Source organism: Pristiophorus japonicus, chromosome 17 (genome assembly GCF_044704955.1).
Source record: "Pristiophorus japonicus isolate sPriJap1 chromosome 17, sPriJap1.hap1, whole genome shotgun sequence".
NCBI classification, from domain to species: Eukaryota; Metazoa; Chordata; class Chondrichthyes; family Pristiophoridae; genus Pristiophorus; species Pristiophorus japonicus.
The window spans coordinates 26625059-26645282 of NC_091993.1; the positions used below are offsets into that span (position 1 = coordinate 26625059).

General features: G+C 47.4%; 1 protein-coding gene across 2 annotated transcripts in view; it reads right to left on the bottom strand.

Annotated features, from left to right (window-relative positions):
* Positions 1–3629: 3629 nt before the first annotated feature.
* Positions 3630–20224, bottom strand: part of coro2ba (coronin, actin binding protein, 2Ba) — a 241822-nt gene continuing 225227 nt past the window's right edge. For both annotated transcript variants that reach the window (XM_070858511.1, XM_070858512.1), the window contains exons 10-12: positions 19451–19541; positions 14666–14802; positions 3630–9626 (exon numbers count right to left, since the gene is read on the bottom strand). In XM_070858511.1, coding sequence (XP_070714612.1) covers positions 9498–9626; positions 14666–14802; positions 19451–19541 — 357 coding nt within the window. In that variant the 3' untranslated portion in view covers positions 3630–9497. The remainder of the gene's footprint in view (positions 9627–14665; positions 14803–19450; positions 19542–20224) is intronic.

The window sequence follows — 20224 nt, forward strand, 5'->3', positions numbered from 1 at the left end:
GAGAAGTGGCAGTGAATTAGGATTGATCGAGGATTGGACCTGAGCAATACGCTTTTTCCCTACTTGCTGGAGAATTTGCCACGGCGACACTGCCCCTTTAGGAGCAGCAGTCAGCCATACGGCCCCTCGAGCCTGCTCCGCCATTCAATATCATGACTGATCATCAACCTCAACTCCACTTTCCCGCCCGATCCCCATAATCCCTTGATTCCCGAGACTCCAAAAATTGACCCATCAGTCTTGAATATATTCAGAGACTCAGTCTCCACAGCCCTCTGGGGCAGAGAATTCCAAAGATTCACAACCCTCTGAGTGAAGAAATTCCTTCTCATCTCTGTCTTAAATGGCCGACCCCTTATCTTGAGACTGTGCCCTCTAGTTCTAGACACTCCAGCCCGGGGGAAACAACCTCTCAGCATCTAAAACACTTCCTGCCTTCAACACTTTAATAATTGTCGCCTCAGTTTATACAAATTGATTTTTTTTTTAACTTTCTTCCCCCAGTTACGGACAATTATGTGACATTATTTAGCTGACGAAGCATTAGTGTGCTGCCACCTACTGGTATTGCCAAGAATGGTTTCCGGCAGCTGGCCAGGCAGCCAGATGTGGAGCTGGTGTGTCTCACGCGTAGGGAGGGAGCAGTCACTGGCAGGATAGCCATCGCTGAACTCCAATAAAACATGCAGAGCCTCTGGCATTTGTGAATGTCACCTGAACTCTCAAAGTCAGGCTGCTGGGTTGAAAAACAACATGTTTCTACCCATTATTATTTAATGGTAGTGACTGTTTTAACTCGCTTTATCATCTCTGTGGTGCACAGTGACAGCCACCTTTTTGATGTGCAGGTTCTCTTTGAAGATGCAACAGCGGCCCCCATGAGATAGAAACCAAACGGGTTGTCCACCTTATCACACAGAGCCCGAGAGCGCACTTCGGTTAGAGGCAGGAGCCCAGTCTTACTGGGCGACCTGTAACCAGGAATTAACACGACGGGGACACCCTCTGGTGTAAAATGGCATTTTGTAAGAATTGAAACAGTGAGGCGATATCAGCCCTGCAATGTGAGAGGGGGTGGGGGGGCGAGTGTGGGCAACGTCCAGGGGGTCGAGGGTTATGGGGAGCGGGCGGGGAAATGGCGTTGAGGCCAAGATCCGATCGGCCATGATCTTATTGAATGGCTGAGCAGGCTCGAGGGGCTGAATGGCCTACTCCTGCTCCTATTTCTTGTGTTCCCCCGTAAGCTGCACTGCCTCCTGTGCAGCCTCCCCCCCCCCCCCCCCCCCACCGATGCCCGGCCCATTCAGATCTGGATGCGACTGCTGCCAACGACACAAGTTGTTGCACGGGCGCGACTGCTGCCAACGTTATCGCATGTGCGCAGTTCCAATGGTCTCGGTTGTTGCTGCCGGACTCCGTAGTCAGCGGTGAGTTTTGATAGATTAATGTGGTTTGTTCGTGAAACCCAATCATCTTTGTAATCATTTGCAGTAAAGACCCTGGCGGGTTTGCGGCGGTTTCTGAGGGGTTTCTGGCTGCCGGTGGGGCGCTCCGATGGGTGGGATCCGGCTGGGCTCCGGGTTCCTCGCTCCTCGCTCGAGAACCAAAAGCTCCCGGAGTTTGTCAACAAGCGGCATGCGCCCAGCTTTAAATGTCAGTAATACTACTAGGGGAATCAAGGGGTATGGCGAGAAAGCAGGAATGGGGTACTGAAGTTGCATGTTCAGCCATGAACTCATTGAATGGCGGTGCAGGCTAGAAGGGCCGAATGGCCTACTCCTGCACCTATTTTCTATGTTTCTATGTAATAATAGAAATGGCCGCTGATGGTTTTGTGTTAAATATTGCCAACACCAGTGATGAGGGGAGGAAAGAGAGCCCCACTGCCGAACTAAGCCTGGAGACAGAACGTTAGCAGTTGTGCGCTGGCGGACTGAGCCAAAAAGAAAATTAAAATTACATTTTGAATTGCTGTTTCTGCCAGATTATATTGAATTGTTTCTGTCGGATTAACATTGGCATTAGTGCGCAGAATGCTTCTGGCAGCTTCTGGTTCATTGGCAGCAGTCACTCTGTTCAAATCTTTGCGGGTGCCAGGTAATTACAATATAACAGCCGGTGAGCAGCCTGCGCAGGACCTTGCAGATAACTGCGTGGCCGCGCAGCTTAGTGAGAACCTCGATTGGGGGGGGGGGGGCGGGGGTAATTGGACATCGGTGTAAAGACAGAATGCTTGTGCACCCCTATTTTAAGATATCAACGAATCATTCCCGAAAACCATGTCAACCCTGGCGGTGCTCGGGAAGCTGAGCGGAAATCGGAAGCAGTCACAAACCAAACACCTCGTGGAAGACCCAATGAGGAAGATCCTCGCCTTCGATCTTCCGCGAAGCTCGCGGGCAATCCCAAACCGCGTCCGCGCAAACCGCGGCAGAGGCGGATACTTGATGCACAAATGGAGAATTACAAACTCTCCAGTGTGCGACTGTGGTCACCCAGGTCAGACCGTGGACCATCAAACGGCTCAACACCCCATTCACAGGAGGCATCACAGCGACACACTCTGCCACTCCCGACACAATTATCTGCCTCAACTCCCTCATGTAAAATGATAGTTGTGACTCTACACCGCCACCAGCCAGACGGAGTAATAATAATCCCAGACACAATGCGGTAAGAAAAGACTAACTGACCCATCAAGTCCGCTCCTCCCACAGACCTTCTGCTCTGTCGTACACTCTCCCACAACTCATCCAATCTCCCGAGGGAAGGTTCGGCATAGCTTTGCCCTGCCCTCCCGAAGATAATCCAGCAAAACACCACAAGCCCTAACTAACCATGCAACCTCTGTTATACACACTTGGTCCTAAGCACGACTTTCCCACCATCTCAGTCCCTTGCCTTCTCTTATCACTACCTTCTCCAAATTCTATCATTCCCTATCTGAGCTTATCCTCAGATCCATTTCTGATCAGTTATCCAACCCAGCTCTTTTAGAAAGCTGTAAGCCAACACCATAAGAAAAAAACATATTAACAGCAGCAGGAGTCGGCCATTTGGCCCCTCGAGCCTGCTCCGCCATTCAATAAGATCATGACTGCTTCAGCTGGCAATCAATTCCAAAGGAGGAATTTTATGAAGTTGCACTCTGTCAGCTGTGGCTCAGTGGGTAGCATACTCACCTCTGAGTCAGAAGGTGGTGGGTTCAAATCCCACTCGAGAGACTAGAGCACAAAAATCTAGGCTGACACTCCAGTGCAGTGCTGAGAGAGTGCTGCACTGTCGGAGGTGCTGATGTCTGCTCTCTCAGGTGGAACAGAGGCTCAACTGTCAGGACCACCTCTTCGGATGCGCACCTGAATTCCCGTTATGTGCTCCCAACAGGTGAGGCACTATGTCAGGAGTGTAATTTCATAAAATGAGCCCCTTATGAAGATGTGGGAAACACATCTATTTTCATCTCTGACCCGAATCAGTTTCCACTCATCCCCTGGTCCTACCAACAGCTACTGACCTCACATGCCAGCTTGGCTCCGTTGGTAAAACACTTGCTCCAAGTCAGAAGATTGTGGGCTTAAACCTTACTTGTCAATCAGTGGCTCAGTGGGTGGCACCCTCGCCTCGGAGTCAGAAGGTTGTGGGTTCAAGACTCACTCCAGGGATTTGAGCTCATAAATCTAGGCTGACGCTCCAGTGCAGTGCTGAGGGAGTGCTGCACTGTCAGAGGTGCCGTCTTTCAGATGAGTCGTTAAATGAGGTCCCGTCTGCTCTCCATGGCACTATTTTGAAGAAGAGCAGGGGAGATATCCCCGGTGTCCTGGCCAATATTTATCCCTCAATTAACATAACAAAAACACAGATTATCTGATGATTATCACATCACTGTTTGTGGGAGCTTGCTGTGCACAAATTGGCTGCTGCGTTTCCTACATTACAACAGTGCCTACACTTCAAAAAGTACTTTATTGGCTGTAAAGCGCTTTGGCATTTCTGGTGGTCATGAAAGGTGCTATATAAATGCAAGTCTGTCTTTCTTTCCGACTCCAGGATCTCAGCACAGGATCTAGACTGATCTACCGAGGGCAGTGTGCCATTGGTGCAAGAACCGCTTTCTGGATGAGAAATTTAACTAAGGGTTGCCAACTGTGGTCGGACGTATTACTGGAGGTTTCATCACTTGACCTCCTGCCTCCAAACCGCCCCGCCCAATCAAACAGACCTTTCCCTGCTCCTCTCTAATATATTTACAACTAAAACACAAAAGTGTTTAAAGAAAATGAAAAAAAAACACAATTTTTTTAATGCCCTGATAATGTTATTCCCAGGTTTTTGCTCACATTGGTGTCCTGAAGATTAATCTTCAGGGTTGGCAACTGGTTAAACTGGGGCTCCCATCTGTCTGCCTAAATGGTTGTACAAAATCCCATGGCACTGTTTAAGGCAAGGAGTTTCTCGGCCAACATTCCCTCCCCAGCCAACACCACAAAAAGAAAAACGCAATCCTCGGTCTCACTTGCTGTTCGTTAAATCTTGCTGTGTGCTATCGTGCTTACCTACATAGCAATAGTGACTTCACGTCCAAAAGTAATTCATTGGGCCTTAAACACTTTGGGACTCTGTGAGGATCTGATAAGATGAGATTAATGCAATTGCTCTCTCACTGACCTCCTCTGGGTGCCTTTGAAATCGCAGAACTATACCGTGGTGGCTGAGGCGTGGAAATAGTGGCACAAGTGCACAGGCTTCCCACTCTTGGAGATACCTCACACTTCTCTCTGCTTTATACCCTTGACTGACTTTGTTATAAAAGGTGCAATTGAGACTCGCTTAACAGATAGTCTTACTCAGATCCTACCTGTGCACTGAGAGAGGCCATTATGATGGGATTATGTATTCCTGACGGTCACATATGGGACCGCTGGCTGTTTCTGCAAATATTCTGGTCTGTTATGCCAAAGGCATTAATATGTGTCTGTACTTTAATTCTGAAACCTGAAATAAAAACAGAAAATGCTGGAAATCTCAGCAGGTCAGGCAGCATCTGTGGAGTAGAGAGTTAGCATTTCAGGTCTGTGACCCTTTGTCAATTCAAATAGCCTGTGCGATGGATGCCCTGCCGATCTTTTCACAGTATCCGCTGGATTTGCAGCTCCGAGATGGAAAGGCAGAGGGGCAGATCTTGACTTTGTGCGAGGAGAGCAAGTCGTCAGCCCATTTTACAACCCTCCCCTTCTTTATTTGTATTGACCTCTCTCGCCTGTTTGACAAAGTTAAGATCTACCCCGCATGGTTTTAATGTCCCTTTGTTCAGGAATTGCTCCCGAGGAATTGGGGTTATATGTTGGCAGGAATCTAGCCAGTGGCTCGGTCAGGCTGAGGCCATCTGGGAACATGAAGCTAATCAGAGGCTCCGTGGTCGAGTTTCGCTGTGTAAGGTGTTTTACCGATCAATTTTATGTTGAGGGGATTGTACAGAAGTGCCTTTGTTCTTATGCATTTCGAGAAGCAGAATACATGTTGTAATTGCTATAAATATAAGGCGTTTAGTGTTCACTTACCTGTTTGATGTTAAATAATTGTTTAATAGCCTAAGTCTTGTTCGGGATGGAGTATATAATTTTCTGTCTACGGAGGATGGGGAGATGACAGGTGCTGTACTGGAGTAAGCTGGAGTAAGTTGAAACACAGCAAAAAAGCAAACCAAGAACTACGGTTTATTTCTAGAGGTATAGAATTGAAAAATAGGGGAGTTGTGCTAAACCTGTATAGAACCTTGGTTAGATCACACTCAGAGTACCGCGTACAATTCTGGTTGCCATATTAATAAAAAGGGGCTAGAGAGGGTGCAGAGAAGATTTACAAGGATGATACCAGAAATGCGAGGGTATACCTATCGGGAAAGGATGAACAGGCTGGGTCCCTTTTCTCTTGAAAAAAGACTTGAGGGGTGACCTAATCGAGGTCTTTAAAATTATGAAAGGTTTTGATAGAGTGGATACAGAGAGAACGTTTCCCCTTGTGGAGAAGAGCATAACTAGAGGCCATCAATATAAGGTAGTCACCAGGAAATCCAATAGGGAATTCAGAAGAAATTTCTTTACCCATACAGTGGTGAGAATGTGGAACTCGCTAGCACAGGGAGTGGTTGAGGCGAATAGTATCGATGCATTTAAGGGGAGGCTAGACAAGCATATGAGGGAGAAGGGAATAGAGGGTTATGCTGATACATTTAGATGAGGAAAGACTGAAGGAGGCTCGAGTGGAGCATAAACGCCGGCATGGACTGGTTGGGCCGGATGGCCTGTTTCTGTGCCGTATATCCGGTGTAATCCTATGGAGTAGTGAAGCCGAATCTCTTGTGTTCCCTGCATCTTGCTACATTTGCCTAGATATTGGGTTGAAAGCGATGCGAGGACATTTGACTGTTGCAAGGAGGCAGAGGGAGCACTGCTGCAATTCTAATGGCCAAAGATCACCCTTCAGAATTCATCAGCACATGTTCCCCAGCTGTGCAGTCTTCTGCCTTTGCAATGTGAATGAACCATTCTTGTGAAAAGGGCCGAAGTGCATCGAGTACAGCTAGACGCAGAGCAAGGTTCCCTCTACTCCGCCCCAAAAATGCATTTCGACCCCCAACCTCAAAGAACACCCCCGTACTGCATTGGGGTTTCATTATTCCTATTAACCGCACCAGCCTTCCCAAGGCCTGTCTGAGTGACATTGCCACTTAGTGTCAAATTAGGGGTGGTTTAGAGCCCTTTGCTGACTAGAAACAGGTCGAAGACGACCCAAACTCCTTTCACATGGAACCCTCACAACCGGCAGACAGAGGAAACGTTTATCCACTGGGTCTCGGAGGTGAAAGGCCCATTTCGAACTCTGTCGCACCCAGTTGCTGCAACTCACGTTTTTCTATTCAATGTGTGCGACGACCCTTACAATGGCCTCACATTTGCCGCAACAATTGCTTTTTTCCACATCGACGAAAGAAAACAATTGTCTGAAAGATTTCACGTTGGGGCTAGTCTACGATTCAGGAGGAACCGATCTCCCAGTGGCGGAGTTTCGGCAGAGCAGCCTGTGGCGGCCCATTGCTGGAGATAAACCTCGACCCTAATGAGGTGGCAGCGCCCTCTTTAAGGGAAACTCAAGACTCAGAATTGGAAGCAAGAAGGAGGCCATTCAGCCCCTCGAGCCTGCTCCACCATTCAGTAAGATCATGGCTGATCTTCTACCTCAACTTCACCTTCCTGCACTATCCCCATATCCCTTGATTCCCTTAGTTTCCAAAAATCTATCGATCTCGGAATTGAATATACTCAATGACTGAGCATTCACAGACATCTGAGGTAGAGAATTTCAAAGATTCACCACCCTCTGAGTGAAGAAAGTTCTCCAAACAAATCTTTAAACAAATACTGTGAAAGATCCTCTTTGTACAAGGCCTCAACCTGATGGTTGGCATTCACTAGGGTTAAAGATTGGGTGGGGTGGGATTTGTGTGAGGGATGTCTATGATTGGGATAGTAAACTAGTTTTACTATTCATGGTCACCCATTAGAAACAGAGAAAATAGGTGCAGCAGTAGGCCATTCGGCCCTTCGAACCTGCACCACCATTCAATAAGATCATGGCTGATCATTCACCTCAGTACCCCATTCCTGCTTTCTCTCCATACCCCTTGATCCCTTTAGCCGTAAGGGCCATATCTAACTCCCTCTTGAATATATCTAACGAACTGGCATCAATAACTCTCTGCGGTAGAGAATTCCACAGGTTAACAACTCTCTGAGTAAAGAAGTTTCTCCTCATCTCGGTCCTAAATGGCTTACCCCTTATCCTTAGACTGTGATCCCTGTTTCTGGACTTCCCTAACCGGGACCATTCTTCCTGCATCTAACCTGTCCAGTCCCATCAGAATGTTATATGTTTCTATGAGATTCACTCTCATTCTTCTAAACTCCAGTGAATACAGGCCCAGTCGATCCAGTCCCTCCTCAGAAGTCAGTCCCACCATCCCGGGAATCAGACTGGTGAACCTTCGCTGCACTCCCTCAATAGCAAGAATGTCCTTCCTCAGATTAGGAGACCAGAACTAATCTGGTGAGGCCTCACCAAGGCCCTGTACAACTGCAGTAAGACCTTCCTGCTCCTGTACTCAAATCCCCTAGCTATGAAGGCCAACACGCCATTTGCTGCCTTCACCGCCTGCTGTACCTGCATTGTCTGTATAAAGAGCTTCCAGCTCAGGTATTGCATTCCCCAATCTTTTGCTATAAACCCAACACTATGCCTCAGCCCCAACCTCGGAAAAGCACTTTACTCTGTCGGGTTGAGCATTCCTACTTCCCACATGAGCCAACCTGAAAGCCTTTGGAGTGATGATGAGAAGCTTTGTGTTGTGGGTTCACTGTGAAAGTCAGTGGGCGCTGACCTGAGCCATACAGAGGAGGTACTCTCAGCCCCTCGGTCCTAACTGGATTTGATATCAGGCCCCGGAGGTGAAGGGACATTGTCTAAACTGAATTGAACAGATAGGCAGATCTTTGAACGATAAGGGAGTGAAGGGTTATGGGAAGCGGGCAGGGAAGTGGAGCTGAGCCCAAGATCAGATCAGCCGCGATCTTATTGAATGGCGGAGCAGGCTCGAGGGGTTGAATGGCCTACTCCTGCTCCTATTTCTTATGTTCTTGTGTAAACTACTCATTCAAGATGGAGTAGAAAGATTCCATCCTAGTGCTCCAATAGCTAATCTGGATATCGGGAAGTCCGTTATCATCCTGTTGTAAGGACACGACTTTGAGCCAGTGCCTAGCTCAGTGTGGGAGTCAGAGGGGCCCAAAGTTCGATGTTCCTACATTAGCCTGTGTACCATGGTCACCCCAATACGTGGGTCAAAGGTTAATATAGTGGAATGTAGCTGACGCAACCATGTTTAAAGTGGGGGGGAGGGGGGCGGTATTGCGGGGAGTGTCCACGATTGAGGTAGTGATGCATGGACTGTACAAGGTGTAGACTGGATGGCCCTTGTTCTAAGCTCTTTTGTATTAAAACTGACCTGACCTTCGCAACTACATGGGGCAAGGCTTGCGAAGACTCTATTTGTGGGACACCTTGGGGTATTTAATGTAAAACAATGTTAAAAGGGTTCACTAGCACAGAACTTTAAAAATTATATATATATATATATGTCTATAAACTGCCGATGGAAACCGCATCCAAAGAGGCCATGTTCAGTTCACCAGGTACCGGCTGGGACACCGCGTAGAGACCACCTGGGGTCCTGCGTTAAGTTGTGCACATAGCTGAACATTTTAGAAAACAGACGTGTGATTCCAGTTTCTTTTGAGGTGGGGCGAGGATTCTGTGGGGTTTTAAAGGTCCTATAGTGTTTGGGGTTCTTGCAGTCTGCACATAACCGTTGCTGATAATTGTGTGATATGCCGGAGGGATGGGGGGGAGGGGTAGATGCGTGTGTGACTGTGAAGTCAAGTGGGTCAGGTCTTCGGGATGTTCCGCAGGTTTTTCAGCTCCAATTCCAGTTGGCGAATTTTCACGTCTTTCTGCGTCAAGTCTTCCTTCAACCTCCGGATCTCGTCTTGTTGTCTGAAGAACATTCGGAGGAGCTAAAGAAAAAATATATAATTCAGTCGCAGTGACAAGGATAAGGTGCATTTGTTTTATTTTTTTTTCTCCCCTTCCTACTCTCCTCTCCACTCTCCCTCACTCTCCCCTCCTCTCTTCTCCCCTCTGCCCTCCCCTCCTCCACTTCCCTCTTCTCCCTCCCCCTCCTCTCTTCTTGACCCTCCCCTCTTTCCTCTCCCTCCCCTCCTCCACTTCCTCTCCTCTCCCCTCTTCCTCCCTCCTTCCCTCTCCCCTCCTAGAACATAAGAGCATAAGAAATAGGAGCAGGAGTAGGCCATACGGCCCCTCGAGCCTGCTCTGCCATTTAATACAATCATGGCTGATCCGATTATGGACTCGGATCCACTTCCCTGCCCGCTCCCGATAACCCCTTATTCCTTATAGAAACATAGAAACATAGAAAATAGGTGCAGGAGTAGGCCATTCGGCCATTCGAGTCTCCCCGACCAGTTGAAACAACCTCTCTGCCTCTATCCTGTCTATCCCCTTCATTATTTTAAATGTTTCTATAAGATCACCCCTCATCCTTCTGAACTCCAACGAGTAAAGACCCAGTCTACTCAATCTATCATCATAAGGTAACCCCCTCATCTCCGGAATCAGCCTAGTGAATCGTCTCTGTACCCCCTCCAAAGCTAGTATATCCTTCCTTAAGTAAGGTGACCAAAATACGCATTGGTTTTTAATTTGATACTCTCCTTTATTTCCTTGGTTATCCACGGCTGGTTATCCCTTCTCCTACCACCCTTCTTTTACACTGGAATATATTTTTGTTGAGCACGATGAAAGAGCTCCTTAAAAGTCCTCCACTGTTCCTCAATTGTGCCACCGTTTAGTCTATGTTCCCAGTCTACTTTAGCCAATTCTGCCCTCATCCCACTGTAGTCCCCTTTGTTTAAGCATAGTACGCTCGTTTGAGACACTACTTCCTCACCCTCAATCTGTATTACAAATTCACCCGTACTGTGATCACTCATTCCGAGAGGATCTTTTACCAGGAGATCATTTATTATTCCTGTCTCATTACACAGGACCAGATCTAAGATAGCTTGCTCCCTTGTAGGTTCTGTAACATACTGTTCTAAGAAACAATCCCGTATGCATTCTATGAATTCCTCCTCAAGGCTACCCCGTGCGATTTGATTTGACCAATTGATATGTAGGTTAAAATCCCCCATGATTACTGCCATTCCTTTTTCACGTGCCTCCATTATTCCCCTGATTATTGTCCGCCCCACCGTGAAGTTATTATTTGGGGTCTATAAACTATGCCCACCAGTGACTTTTTCCCCTTACTATCTCTAACCTCCACCCACAATGATTCAACATTTTGTTCATTAGAGCCAATATCGTCTCTCACAACTGCCCTGATATCATCCTTTATTAACAGAGCTACCCCACCTCCTTTCCCTTCTTGTCTATCTTTCCGAATTGTCAGATACCCCTGTATGTTTAATTCCAAGTCTTGGCCACCCTGCAACCACGTTTCTGCAATGGCCACCAAATCATACCCATTTGTAATGATTTGTGCCGTCAACTCATTTACTTTGTTTCGAATGCTGCGTGCGTTTAGGTAAAGTGTTTTAATACTAGTTTTTAAACCATGATTTTTAGTTTTGACCCCTGCTGCAGCCCCTTTATATTCATACATATTGTCCCTTCCTATGACCTTGTGGTTTACACTTACCTCAGTGCTACTCTGCTCTGTTGCCTCCTGCCTTTTGCATTCTTTCTTGGGGTTCTGTTCATCTGAGCTCTCACCCACTCTAACTAGCTCAGAGCCCTCTCCTGGGTTCCCATCCCCCTGCCAAGCTAGTTTAAAGCCCTCCCAACCGTACTATTAAAACCACCCGCGAGAACATTGGTCCCGTCTCTGTTGAGGTGTAACCTGTCCGACTTGTACAGGTCCCACCTTCCCCAGAAGCGGTCCCAATTGTTCAGGAAACTAAAGCCCTCCCTCTACACCAACGGGAGAGTGGAGAGCACCAGTTCCCACTGTCACAGGACGGGAGAGTGGAGAGCACCAGTTCCCACTGTCACAGGACAGGAGAGTGGAGAGCATCAGTTCCAACTGTCACAAGACAGGAGAGTGGAGAGCACTAGTTCCAACTGTCACAGGACGGAAGAGTGGAGAGCACTAGTTCCAACTGTCACAGGACGGGAGAGTGGCGAGCACCAGTTCAGACTGTCACAGGACAGAGAGTGGAGAGCACCAGTTCAAACTGTCACAGGACAGAGAGTGGAGAGCACCAGTTCAAACTGTCATAGGACGAGAGAGTGGAGACCACCAGTTCCAACTGTCACAGGACGGGAGAGTGGCGAGCACCAGTTCAGACTGTCACAGGACGGGAGAGTGGAGAGCACCAGTTCCAACTGTCGCAGGACGGGAGAGTGGAGAGCACCAGTTCCAACTGTACTTTGGTTCGGTATTCACTAAGGAGGATACAAACAACCTTCCGGATATAAAAGGGGTCAGAGGGTCTAGTAAGGAGGGGGAACTGAGGGAAATCTTTATTAGTCGGGAAATTGTGTTGGGGAAATTGATGGGATTGAAGGCCGATAAATCCCCAGGGCCTGATGGACTGCATCCCAGAGTACTTAAGGAGGTGGCCTTGGAAATAGCGGATGCATTGACAGTCATTTTCCAACATTCCATTGACTCTGGATCAGTTCCTATGGAGTGGAGGGTAGCCAATGTAACCCCACTTTTTAAAAAAGGAGGGAGAGAGAAAACAGGGAATTATAGACCGGTCAGCCTGACCTCAGTAGTGGGTAAAATGATGGAATCAATTATTAAGGATGTCATAGCAGTGCATCTGGAAAATGGTGACATGATAGGTCCAAGTCAGCATGGATTTGTGAAAGGGAAATCATGCTTGACAAATCTTCTGAAATTTTTTGAGGATGTTTCCAGTAAAGTGGACAAAGGAGAACCAGTTGATGTGGTATATTTGGACTTTCAGAAGGCTTTCGACAAGGTCCCACACAAGAGATTAATGTGCAAAGTTAAAGCACATGGGATTGGGGGTAGTGTGCTGACGTGGATTGAGAACTGGTTGTCAGACAGGAAGCAAAGAGTAGGAGTAAACGGGTACTTTTCAGAATGGCAGGCAGTGACTAGTGGGGTGCCGCAAGGTTCTTTGCTGGGGCCCCAGCTGTTTACATTGTACATTAATGATTTAGACGAGGGGGTTAAATGCAGTATCTCCAAATTTGCGGATGACACTAAGTTGGGTGGCAGTGTGAGCTGCGAGGAGGATGCTATTAGGCTGCAGAGTGACTTGGATAGGTTAGGTGAGTGGGCAAATGCATGGCAGATGAAGTATAATGTGGATAAATGTGAGGTTATCCACTTTGGTGGTAAAAACAGAGAGACAGACTATTATCTGAATGGTGACAGATTAGGAAAAGGGAAGGTGCAACGAGACCTGGGTGTCATGGTACATCAGTCATTGAAGGTTAGCATGCAGGTACAGCAGGCGGTTAAGAAAGCAAATGGCATGTTGGCCTTCGTAGCGAGGGGATTTGAATACAGGGGCAGGAAGGTGTTGCTACAGTTGTACAGGGCCTTGGTGAGGCCACACCTGGAGTATTGTGTACAGTTTTGGTCTCCTAACTTGAGGAAGGACATTCTTGCTATTGAGGGAGTGCAGCGAAGATTCACCAGACTGATTCCCGGGATGGCGGGACTGACCTATCAAGAAAGACTGGATCAACTGGGCTTGTATTCACTGGAGTTCAGAAGAATGAGAGGGGACCTCATAGAAATGTTTAAAATTCTGACGGGTTTAGACAGGTTAGATGCAGGAAGAATGTTCCCAATGTTGGGGAAGTCCAGAACCAGGGGTCACAGTCTGAGGATAAGGGGTAAGCCATTTAGGACCGAGATGAGGAGAAGCTTCTTCACCCAGAGAGTGGTGAACCTGTGGAATTCTCTACCACAGAAAGTAGTTGAGGCCAATTCACTAAATATATTCAAAAGGGAGTTAGATGAAGTCCTTACTACTCGGGGGATCAAGGGTTATGGCGAGAAAGCAGGAAGCGGGTACTGAAGTTTCATGTTCAGCCATGAACTCATTGAATGGCGGTGCAGGCTAGAAGGGCTGAATGGCCTGCTCCTGCACCTATTTTCTATGTTTCTATGTAGGACAGAGAGTGGAGAGCACCAGTTCCCACTGTCACAGGAGAGAGTGGAGAGCACCAGTTCCAACTGTTGCAGGACGGGAGAGTGGAGAGCACTAGTTCCAACTTATTGGTTAAGAAACTATCTATCTCTGTCTTAAATTTAATCAATGACCCAGCTTCCACAGCTCTCTGAAGCAGTGAATTCCATAGATTTACAACCTCTCTTCTCGGCCCTCCCTTCTTTCCTCTCCCTCCCCCTCCCACCTCCTCTCCCCTCTCCTCACCTCCTCGCCTCATTCCTCTCCTCTCCCCTCTCTTCCTCACCTCTCTCTTCGCCTCTCCTTTCCCCCTCTCATTACTCCAGTCCTCCCTCCCCTCTCCTCTTCTCTCCCCTCCTATCCCCTCTTCTCTCTTGACTTCTCTCCTATCCTATCCCCTCTCCTGTTTCCTCACCTCCCCCATCATGCTGACATTCCTTGAGTATTGGCTAGTCTCTGATATCTCGCCTAAGGAAGAGTCAATACAGGTCAGTTTCTGCAGAAGAAAAGAAAGTGCTTGCACTCATAAAACAACTTCCATGACCTCAGCCAGTGAAGTACGTTTGGAGTGTGGTCACTGTTGTAATGTAAGAAAACACGACAGCCAATTTGCGCACAGCAAGCTCCCACAAACAGCAATGTGATAGATTACCAGTTAATCTATTTTAGTGATGCTGATTGAGGGATTACTATTGTGCCAGGACAGCTGCTATTCTCCCCTGCAAGTCTTCGAAACAGTGCCACGGAACCTTTTAAGTCCACCTGAGAGAGCCGATGGGGCCTCGGTTTAATGTCTCATCCGTAAGAGGGAAGAGTTTGGAAAAAGCTGCAAGTTTAAAGTGTTGTCCCAGACTCGCCTCGTTCTCTGTCCGGGGTGGCACGTTCTCTAATAGGTCAATTCCGTTTACTACAACACTTTTCTTGTCCCTTTTCGGCGCCTTGAAAGCAACATTTGTGGATTTGTAACCTTCCTTCAAAGACATTAAAATTGGATCTGCAATAAAATAGAACACAGAGCCTAAGAGTTTTAGAAAAATGGCAGACTGAAAATAATGACCCCCTGGTAAACATTCGGATAGTGAAGTCTCTAAAATAAAATATTACTTGGCTGATCTTCCTCCCACAGCCTATTTGTTGCAGAAAATCAATGTTGTGTTTCATATTAAGTTAAATTGTATAGAAAAGCCAAACTCAGAACGTGACTGAGATTAAACAACAACAAATTGCATTTATATAGTGCCTTTAACGTAGTAAAACATCACAGGAGCGTAATCAAACAAAATGTGACACCGAGCCAGATAAGGAGATATTAGAATAGGTGACCAAAAGCTTGGTCAAAGAGGTAGGTTTTAAGAAGCATCTTAAAGGAAGAGAGAGAGGCGGAGAGGTTTAGGGAGAGAATTCCAGAACTTAGGCCCTGGACAGCTGAAGTATTAAACACCAACAGTTGGGCAAGGGACAGAGGTTCAAACACAGTGGAAGGACTGAGATCGGGATCTCCTTCACACAAATGCCGTGGAACTTCTGAGTAGCATAGCGATGGAAGAACCTTAGAATCTTTTAAGAAACAACTGGATGGAGTGATGGGAGTACTGTGGGTTTATTTTCTGTCTGGGTGATGAAAGATGGGTCAGGTGTCCTTCCTCACCCATGGCAAGGGCCTTCCTTGATCCAATTCTTATGGAGTCGAGGGTTATGGGGAGCGGGCAGGGAAGTGGCGTTGAGGCCAAGATCAGATCAGCCATGATCTTACTGAATGGCTCCTATTTCTTATGTTCTTATAACCGTACCACAGCAAGACTCGACACAGGGGATTCAGAATCTTTCTGGGTTAACGGGAAATGTTGGGAAGTATCTAAAAGGCAAGCGGGAGTAAAGGATTATGGGGAGCGGGCAGGGAAGTGGAGCTGAGTCCATGATCAGATCAGTCATGATCTTATTGAATGGGTCGAGGGGCCACTCATAGGCAATTCCTCGAAATCGTGCTCCTATTTCTTATATTCTAAAAATCATATAAATAGCATAGATGCATTTAAGGGGAAGCTATATAAGTACATGAGAGAGAAAGGAATAAAAGGTTATGCCGATAGTGTTATGTTCAGAATAACTCCACAAGACTGTATATTGTAAGCTCAAACTGTTGTGACCTAGGTCTCTTTAATGTAAGACAACAGTGAGGAAGCAGCATGGTAGACTGCCTTTTATACCTGCTTGCCTGGGGTGTGCAGGTGACCCTTGGATCTCCCACAGGTGCGCCCCCTGGTGGCAAGTCTTACACATTGGTAATGTTTACATACATAACAGGGTGAGATGAAGAGGGGTGGGAGGAGGCTTGTGTGGAGCATAAACACCGGCACGGACCTGTTGGGCCGAATGGACTGTTTCTGTGCTGAAAGTTCTATGTAAGTTTAAGCACACCACAGTATTCAACCTCTCTCTGCCCGCAAAGGTGCAGCCTCTTTTGTTTTTCTGTCAGTGTGTAAACGGAAGATATATATGGGTCACATGCAAGCAGAAAGCATTGCTGCTGAAGTCCTGTAAAGTTAAGATGCATATCTAATCTGTGACTGCAAACAGGCACAGATGGCAGCTTGAGTCACAATCTGTCTATTGAATAAATGCTGTGCCTTTTCATTTTGAAAGCCGGGCTTTATCTTGATGTGCCATGCTGAACAAAATGTTATCTTGTAAATCTACACGGGCATTCTCTCTGTATTGTTGGTTGTGTCTCCAGCACCTGGCCGTTAATCGTCAGACCGAGAGCAGAGAGCAGAAAGGAAAATCTGGCCGTGAGGGATGTTATGTTCAGAATAACTCTACAAGACTGTATGTTGTAAGCTCAAACTGGTGTGACCTTAGTCTCTTTAATCAAACTCCAGAGTGCAGAATCAGCATGGCAGACAACCCTTTATACTCGCTTGCACGAGGTGTGCAGGTGACCCTTGGTGCTCCCCCTGGTGGCAAGTCTCACACTATTATAAAGTTTACATACATAACAAGGGCTGCACGGCATGAAATGTCCATCCATCCTCCCCACCAGATTCACCTTTCCCCTCACGGCCCAGAAGATAAAAGAGGAAAACCGACCCCGCCGCGTTTTCCTAATTTGTGACGTAACGTGAGGTGGTGAGGTCGGTCAGCACGAGAAGCATCGCCACTCCGAATCTAGTCCTGTTACAATTGTACAGGGCCCTGGTGAGACCACACCTGGAGTACTGTGTACAGTTCTGGTCTCCTTATCTAACCGATAAGGGATTAACGGGTTATGGGGAACGGGCAGGGAAGTGGACCTAAGTCCATGATCGGATCAGCCATGATCGTATTAAATGGTGGAGCAGGCTCGAGGGGCCATATGGCCTGCTCCTGCTCCTATTTCTTATGTTCTTATGTTATGTAGGATATACTTGCTGTTATGTATGTAAACATTGTAACTGTGTAAGACTTGCCACCAGAGGGCGCAACTGTTGGAGGCCCAAGGGTCACCTGCATGCCTCGTGCAAGGGAGTATAAAAGGTTGTCTGCCATGCTGCTTAGGCACTCTGGAGTTGTATTAAAGAGACTAAGGTCACATCAGTTTTAGCTCACAGTACTCAGTCTTGTGGAGTTCTTCCAAAGACCGCCCTAAGTGGAGGAAGAGCATCTGGGAGGGCGCTGAGCACCTCGAGTCTCATCGCCGAGAGCGTGCAGAAAACAAGTGCAGGCAGCGGAAGGAGCGTGCGGCAAACCAGACTCCCCACCCACCCTTTCCTTCAACCACTGTCTGTCCCACCTGTGACAGAGACTGTAATTCCCGTATTGGATTGTTCAGTCACCTGAGAACTCACTTTTAGAGTGGAAGCAAATCTTCCTCGATTTCGAGGGACTGCCTATGATGATGATGATGATGATGAGAGATTGTGTAGAATGGGCTGATACTCTCTGAAGTTTAGAAGAATGAGAGGTGATCTCATTGAAACATACAAGACTCTGAAGGGGATTGACAGGGTAGATGCTGTGAGATTGTTTCCCCGGGCTGGGGTGTCTCGAACTGGGGGGCACAGTCTCAGGATAAGGGGTCGGACATTTAAGATAGAGATGAGGAGGAATTTCTTCACTCAGAGGGTGGTGAATCTTTGGAATTCTCTGGCCCAGAGGGCTGTGGATGCTGAGTCTCTGAATATATTCAAGGCCGAGATAGGTAGATTTTTGGAGTCTAGGGAAATCAGGTGGTATAGAGATCGGGCAGGAAAGTGGAAAGTTGAGGTCGATGATCAGCCATGATCTTATTGAATGGTGGAGCAGGCTCAAGGGGCCGTATGACCTACTCCTGCTCCTCAATCTTATGTTCTTAAGTGGTATCATGTCTAAGGATCTGACATTTGCCTTGCTCCTGATTTAAACAATTTGCACCCCTTACAGACTAATTCTCATATCACAAGAATCACAGGTAAGTGAAAAATGATTGGTTAATCATTTCCTGGTGTCTTCTGGCCTTGACGGCCTGGATTCTCCCACATCAAAGAGGAGGGGTCAGGGATTTTATAAGCATCTGCCATTCCATAGACAAACTTCTCTCAGCAATTTGCCTCTGACTGATCTCAGGACATGGCTATTTACAGCAGTTAGGCTTAAAGGGGCGCACCACATTAAACAGCAGATTAATACGTTGCATTTAAGGGGGAGCGAGTTAAGCATACAAAGGAGAAGGGAACAGAGGGTTATGCCGATAGTTAGATGAGGACGGCTAAGTTAGGAGGCTCGAGTGGAGCATAAACACCGGCATGCTTGGGCCAAATGGCCTGTTTCTGTGCCGTATATTCTATGTAATTCTATGTTGTGCGATGCCCGGTATACAGCTCCTGCTTTGATAAAATAGCGTGTCCGCCAGTGTGAACCGTGAGCATTGCCACGGGAGAGCTGCTAATAATTCACCTCTGATTTAAGGGCTGAATGCTGCAAATTATCCAATGTGGGCCTTTGAGGTTCATCAGCAGATAACGTCAGAGACAGGACCAATGCCAATGACAGTGGCTGAAAGTTCTAGGCCAATAAACCACCGCTGGATTGCAACTTTATCCCGGCCTGCAATCGTTATCAGAATACCTCAAATTGAGGTGTAGAGCCTCTCGTATGTGATCAATGGCAATTGTTGGTAAAAGAAAGAAAAATTTGCATTTATATAATGCCTTTCACGACCACCGGACGTCTCAAAGCACTGTACAGCCAATGAAGTACTTTTGAAGTGTAGTCACTGTTGTAATGTATGAAACGTGGCAGCCAATTTGCGCACAGCAAGCTCCCACAAACAGCAATGTGATAATGACCAGATCATCTTTTTTTTTGTTATGTTGATTGAGGGATAAATATTGGCCAGGACACCGGGGAGAACCCACCCTGCTCTTCTTCCAAATAGTGGCCATGGGATCTTTTATGTCCACCTGAGAGAGCAGACGGGGCCTCGGTTTAACATCTCATCCAAACGACGGCATCTCCGACAGTGCCGAGCTCCCTCAGCACTGCACTGGGAGTGTCGGCCTGGAGTGGGACTTGAACCCACAACCTTCTGACTCAGAGGCGAGTGTGCTGCCCACTGAGTCACAGCTGACACTGGTACAATTGGCACAGCACATAACGTCACGAATATTAATGGTAAAGACTAGGACCTCTGTTCATGCCGCTGAGCCACTCGTCTGCCGTGAGTGCCGGTTCGGTCCCAGGGGTCATCGGGTAGATATCTTCCTGGTACGTTTCTGACTGAAATGCAAAAGGAATCAAATAGAGAGTAGTCACGAAGGGTTTTTCTTTGTCTGCCTACTGCCTGTTCTTCAATGAACGGGACAACAGGCAGATTGATATATTTTTAAGAAATCACCAACCCTGCACCTTCCGCTCGATATCCGCCCAACTCGCTATTCAAGTCGGCCTCAAACGAGGCAACCTGAAAAAGGTGGGAACCTCATTAAAATACAGGAACAGGAGTCGCCCATACAGCCCCTTGGGCCAGACCGCCATGGCTGATATGCACCTCAACATTTACCCATCTTGGTTCCGTATCCCTTACCCAACAAAAATCTTATCAATCTGCATTTTGAAAATTTCAATTGGACGCCCCCCCACCCCCCCCCCCACCCCGCCCCAGCATCCACAGCATTTTGGGGGGAGAGAGTTCCAGATTTCCACCGCCCTTTGTATGAAGAAATGCTTCCTGACATCACCCCTGAACGGATTGGCTCTAATTTTGAGGTTATGTCCCCTTGTTCTGGACTCCCCTCACCAGAAGAAATAACTTCTCTCTATCTACCCTAGGCAATCCTTAACCTTGTCCCCTGATTCCCCATTCTCTGACATGGTCTTCACGTGTGAGCCAACACTGGGTGTACTGCTCGACCACGCGGGGCTTCTCACCCGACATCCACACATGCGCACGCACACTTGTG